Source organism: Limulus polyphemus, unplaced genomic scaffold (assembly GCF_000517525.1).
Source record: "Limulus polyphemus unplaced genomic scaffold, Limulus_polyphemus-2.1.2 Scaffold548, whole genome shotgun sequence".
NCBI lineage: Eukaryota > Metazoa > Arthropoda > Merostomata > Xiphosura > Limulidae > Limulus > Limulus polyphemus.
In genome coordinates, this window is record NW_013666158.1 from 440,069 (window position 1) to 446,862 (window position 6,794).

General features: G+C 33.4%; 1 protein-coding gene across 1 annotated transcript in view; it reads left to right on the forward strand.

Moving 5' to 3' along the window:
- Window positions 1-4,217, forward strand: part of LOC106459024 (glucose dehydrogenase [FAD, quinone]-like) — a 29,603-nt gene extending 25,386 nt beyond the window's left edge. The window contains exons 9-11 of the mRNA XM_013918593.1: window positions 12-72; window positions 1,607-1,829; window positions 4,037-4,217. Of these exons, the coding sequence (XP_013774047.1) occupies window positions 12-72; window positions 1,607-1,829; window positions 4,037-4,217 (465 nt within the window). The remainder of the gene's footprint in view (window positions 1-11; window positions 73-1,606; window positions 1,830-4,036) is intronic.
- Window positions 4,218-6,794: the final 2,577 nt, after the last annotated feature.

Below are 6,794 nucleotides of genomic sequence, written 5' to 3' on the forward strand. Positions count from 1 at the left end.
ACTCCGAGAAGGTATGTATTTATATCTATTTCAACCATCCAGATGACATAAAGACACTTCGAGACGGCATGTGTTTGTATCTGAGTCAACCATCCAGACGACATAAAGACACTTCGAGAAGGTGTGTGTTTGTATCTGTTTCAATCATCCAGACGACATAAAGACACTTTGAGAAGGTATGTCTTTGTACCTTCTGTTTCCCGAAATATTTTAAAAGAGAAAAAGAACAAACGAGTTGTATTGGATAGATTTTAAAACTTCGTCCGTCACCAGGAAGACACTTTTTTTTTTCAAAGTTGAAGAGGGTGAAATGCCATTACGAAAAAAAAAAAGAAGCAAATCTATCAACCAGTGCACGTATGAGCAAGTCAACGTACAATGTCACTTTAATTTACTTAGTTTACCAATAGAAGATAAAGATGTCCCATTTTGGGGAAATATTTTATCAAATGCATTATATATATATATATTGAAGTTTTTTCGATTTGAACAATAAGAAAGAAATGGGTTAGTTATAAAAAGTATCTTATCACGTGTTTTATGAACTGTATTAGAGCCTTTTTGTTCTAAGTTAGAACAGGATAGCCGTATTATGAATGTTATCCTGAAGAGTCTTATGGAGTTTATGACGTGAAGACGTGGTTGTGGCCAACAGTTTTGCATCGCCCTAGAATTATCAAATCTTGCTTACAAATCGAAGGACACCTGATGAAGAGCGTTACGTTGGAAGACTGCGTAGGGAACTGTAAAGAATAATACGATCCTTCAATGCCTTACTAAGTCCAGGCCTGAGAGGCTTAGGGAAATCTTGAAAAATAATGGAATGCACTGCAAATACTAAGTAGTAATATTATAGCTTCCGGTAGCCTTTGATGATATTATTTTACAGTTTGTTTTTTATTAAGAGATACTAAGTAAATGATCTAAATTATGATCACATTTTAATTATGTCTCATCCTTAAAATTCTAGGATGATGTAAATCTTTTGTTTATATCCGCATATAAACGTGTTAGTTACTTTTTCAATAAACAGAATAATGTAGCCATATAATTTTATAATACTATAATAGAGAATATATTGCTATATGAAACCAAGAATAATGTTCATGTTAACATGCTTACTTTCCAGAAGAAAAAAAATCGAACATGTCTCGTTTTGATACACGAATAATATTTTTAAACCACTTAATACACAGACAATAACGTTTTATTTTTCAGTGATCAAGTAACTGACTTATACTGGCTTATACTCTGATAACACCTAGAAAGTAGAGCGATCTCATGACGTTTGTTAACAGCCGGGAAATAAAAGACATACCATAATGTTTACTTTATCATAAGCCAGAAAATAAAACGATATTATGTTTCTTTTGTTAAGAGCTAGTAAACAAAGGGATTTTATAATGATTATTTGGTTGAAAGTCGGTTATGAAGTCTGGTTTTTTTTTTCTTCTCAGAATTAGCAAAATACAAAGTTTCTTTTATGTTTTTTTTGTTTTGTTTTTTACAAACCGGAAACAATTTCATGGTTAACATATCTGTTATTTTCATGTTTGTTCTTTCAACTAATAATAATATGATACTGTTTTTATTCTTTTATCTTTAGCTCTGAAGATTAGCATTAACGTGGGTTTGTCTGAGCCATTCAAAGCCTTTAATACTACCCTTTTTGAGCCTCCTTTCCCAGGCTGTGAGAAACACCAGATGTGGGGGGACGATTATTTGGAATGTGTAGCTAAAACCTATTCTATTACCATCTACCATCCTGTGGGGACCTGTAAGATGGGAGATCCCTCTGACCCAACAACCGTCGTGGACTCCAAATTACGGTATATGGTTCCTCTTTTTTATTTCTCTTTTTGTTTTTTTTAGTGTCTACCTCTCAATCTCTCTTTTTTCTTTTTCTTCTTAATTTGTTATAATGATTGGAATTAGGATCGTTTGAGCTGGCCGAATTTCTTGTCCAATTTTATTCAGCAAATCGCAAACAAATAACACGAATTCCCACACATTAAATCACATCCGCAGTTACAGTGTTGTTGATAGAAGGCGTTCGTGCTCACCAAAATTTGGTGCGGTGACTAATTGTACCTTTCAGAAGTTTTGGTAAATGTCAGCATCCGACATCGCTCAAGACTTATGCTACACTGTGAATGTCACGCATAATTGGATTGATAAACCTTCTCATCCAGTTAGGAATAAACATAAGATCAAGTGTCAACTCCATTTCTCCTCCTACTTTTTTTCTTTCTGTCAATCCCCTAAATCCACAAAAAGTCCATGTTGCTCTACCTTTCTTGTGCCTTTGACATCTTTCTTGTGAAGGTCCAACATCATTCAAAAAATAAAGTTTCTTTTTTTTAGCACCATTTTGTTCAAGTATGTGTCTCTGTAGCGTTTTATGTAATTACATTATTGGTTCACCGTCCCTCTTTCCATATATCCACCAATTATACATAGCTATTTAAAACTATTCGATATTGCATGGTATCAAGTAAACAAAGCTATCTGATGTACAGACTTTATTCTAGTTCAACTTTAATTACTAACATCTTCTAGGAATAATGCTTCGGGACGGCTTGAATGGATAATGAAGATAAACTTTAATATAACAGCATAACATAACTTATATTAAAGTTTTTCTTCATTACCCATTCAAGCCGTCTCTAAGCATTATTACTCTCAGAGTGGGTTCCTCGTCATCTAATTTGAATCTTCTAGGAAGCTCGCATTAAAGTATAAAAGCTATTTTATGCTTTTCCACAATGCTTCATAACAACAGTATATCGTATAACAGTTACTTCCGTAACAAACGAAGTGTAACCTAGTGTTTGATAAAACATAGCCTTGAAATATTTTATAGAAGAAAACTGCATTTCTGAATATGTTGGCTTTACTTTTAAAATACAGAGGTCGCTGCGAAACATAAGGTGAGGAGCGTGCTGATCTCTATACAGAACTGGATTGTCCATTGGCTAGTATCACTGTATTGACACTTGGCCTCAAGCGGTAGCCATATTGTTGGCGAGTGCTACTTTGTTAACGTAAAGGATATCCAAGTGATGGTTGAAATAATTTCACTCATTCAAATTCGGTGATCTCAGTTTTTACGGTATTGTTGTCACTTCAATATGCGCATTTTAATTTATTTATATCTTACTGGCCCAGCCTGGCCAGGTGGTTAGGGCGCTTGACTCGCAATCTCCAAACATGCTCGCCCTACAACTTCAAAACTCTACATATTATCTTAACAACTGAACGTACGACAAGAGACAAACTTTATAATTTCTAGTGACTTCACGTGAGAAGGTCATTGCTTAATACAGTTCAGTAAAGAGATCAGTGGAGGAGTGAAGCTGAATTTACGAACTTGGTAAAAATACTCAAAAGTAGTATTGTCTCTATGCAACCTGTTTGAAACAGCCAAACAAAACACTAATGACGAAACTGCGGCAGTTAATATCTCAAGTCCGTGTTATATATAGCAAAAATATGGAAGTAGAACCGCTTTGAGCCCATAGTTACTGGTTTAGTGCGAATTCTCTCATTCACATAGACCTTATTTTAAGGAGAACTGCCGGAAAACATTAAAATGTATCTTTCGTGGTTTTGAAAGCTAGTTCACTAAGTAAATATAATTCATTTCCAGCTATAAATAGCTAACCTCATTTTGCCGAACCTACTGTGATGTCATTACGAGAGCATTGTTGAAGCTAATCTCATTATGCCGAACCACCTGTGATGTCATTACGAGAGCATTGTTGAAGCTAATCTCATTATGCCGAACCACCTGTGATGTCATTACGAAAGCATTGTTGTAGCTAATCTCATTATGCCGAACCTCCTGTGATGTCATTACGAGAGCATTGTTGTAGCTAATCTCATTATGCCGAACCTCCTGTGATGTCATTACGAAAGCATTGTTGTAGCTAATCTCATTTTGCCGAACCTCCTGTGATGTCATTGTGCAGATCCCTGGCTATCAAAGCTATTTATAATTAATCAGTTCTTAATTAACCAATTTTTCCTGTTTCAGAGTGAAAGGGATAAAAAGCTTACGGGTGGCGGACGCTTCTATTATGCCGACCATTGTTTCTGGAAACACCAATGCACCAGTGATTATGATTGGAGAAAAAGCTGCTGACCTGATAAGAGGAGTCATACCAAACGAAGTTAATGATAAAAAATGGTCAACGACTAAGTTTTCTGTATTATAACTAAGGCCTGTTAGTGTTTCTAGTTCATATGGGGTACGTATCTAATGTAAAACGATACGGCCACTTTGCTTTGACCGAATTGAAGGGTGTTAGTGTACAAAAACCCATCATTTCTGAGTAGACTGGGGCTTATGCTCTTCTGTTGGCAACAGAAAAGCAGGATTTGGTTTGACATAATGTAAATAAGTTTTTGCTATAATTAAAATTCATATTATGTTAAAGAATGTATAATCAGTATAATTATAAACAGTAGATTATTTTCAACGACAGATATTAAGTACTTAATATAATTCACAATTCGCGTATCCATATCAATTACGGATATCATGAAAGATATTTACTAAGTATAAAGGAATCAAAGTAGAAATCCTTTGCTTACAAAATCTTTGTAAAAATAAAAAAAACAATTTGCTATGTGCTCGTAATTTATAGTGGGATTTACTTATTTGGTGTATGTACCTGCAGGTAAAAATAGAAATCATTAGTTTGGTGTATATAAGTAAGAAATTCACTTGCTTAAAATACGTAATGGTAAAAAGATGAAATCATTAGACTAAATGAGAATTAAATTCACTTGTTTAATATACCTGTTACTAAAAGTGGAAATCATTAGACTTGTGTGTGTCTAAATGAGAATTAAATTCACTTGTTTAATATACCTGTTACTAAAAGTGGAAATCATTAGACTAGTGTGTCTAAATGAGAATTAAATTCACTTGTTTAATATACCTGTTACTAAAAGTGGAAATCATTAGACTAGTGTGTCTAAATGAGAATTAAATTCACTTGTTTAATATACCTGTTACTAAAAGTGGAAATCATTAGACTAGTGTGCCTAAGTATTTTTGTTGTTTGTAGTTAAGCACAAAGCTACACAAAGAGCTATCTGTGCTCTGCCTACCACAGGTATCGAAACCCGGTTTCTAGCGGTATAAGTCCGCAGACATGCCGCTGTACCACTGGGGGTCGGGTGCCTAAATGGAAAACGCAGTTTACCTAATGGTAAAAACGGAAATCATTACTTAGTATGAAAAATTAAATTCACTTCCCCAAAGTACCTAATTGTAAAATTGAAAATTATTTAATTAGTATACCTAAATGAATTTGAAATCCACCTCTTTTATGTTCCTATTATTAAAAATAAAAATCATTAACTTAGTGTGCCTAAATCAGAATGAAATTCCTTTGTTTGATGTATCCGTTAGTAAAAGTTGAAATAACTTGATTGATGTACATAAATGATAATACAGTTTGCTTGTCTATTAGTAAAAACGAAAACCATTTGCTTAGTGCGATAAATGAGAATGAAATATACTTGCTATGTATGCCAAGGGGAGGATGAAAATATGCTTTAAGTATCTATGGTAAATATTTGTTTTAATTCATATAAAGGGAATGGCTACTATTTTATTAGCTAGGTGGGAATGGCTACTATTTTATTAGCTAGATGGGAATGGCTACTATTTTATTAGCTAGGTGGGAATGGCTACTATTTTATTAGCTAGATGGGAATGGCTACTATTTTATTAGCTAGGTGGGAATGGCTACTATTTTATTAGCTAGATGGGAATGGCTACTATTTTATTAGCTAGGTGGGAATGGCTACTATTTTATTAGCTAGATGGGAACAACAATCTTCTTAAAGTACCAAACGAAAAAAAAATCACTTTATTAGTACTCTTAAGATGAGAACAGAAATAACATCCTGAATATATGTGAGTGTGAAGAAGAAATCATTTATTTTTGGTTGATAATTAAAGTCACTCCATTTGTGAACGTAGTTGAAAATACGTCATCCCTTATATGCAAAAATAATAATAATTATAATATAACAAGTATTGATATAGGTTAAAATTCAACTAAGGTAAAATTTACTTTAATAAATATCTAACACCCATATTGAAACAATTATTACACAAAACAAAAATGTAAAAGCACACACTACTAGAAATCAAGAAATAAGATCATTACAAATAAGTATTCGAAGCATTAACGATACATTTGAGCTGACGGAATTAGTAATCTATAAATTTGAATATAAAGTAGATGTATTAATTGTGGCTGAAATATGAAATAGTAAATTGATATCAGATAGATAGATATAATTTGTTTTATAACTGTAGATTGTATAACAGATCTGTAGAAGTAATAATATATGTTAAGACCAACATAGAAGTTAAACAAATTGAAAATAATGAAATCTTAGCAGGAGAGATTCTGAGTACATAAATAAATCACATCCTCTTTAGTTCAACATCATTTCCACCATTCTAGTTTAAATGGTTAAACAGATTTAGGCTCTGAAATATAGCGAATGTCTCCTTCTTTCTCTTCTTTTCCGCGTCTCCTCTCAGCTCTTCCCACTTCTTGTGAATTCGTCATTAGGAAAATTAACTGATAAGCTTCCACTCATGTAAGCATTTAATTCTTAAAAACCCTCGGCCACTTAATTCTAATTATGTAGTGGGGTGAAGAAAAACGGAAGTTTCTGACCGCCACTGGAATGAAATATACTTTTAACCTAAATTCCTACCATGCTCGATCGGATGGATTGGCTCTGAAATTGACAAGACCTAC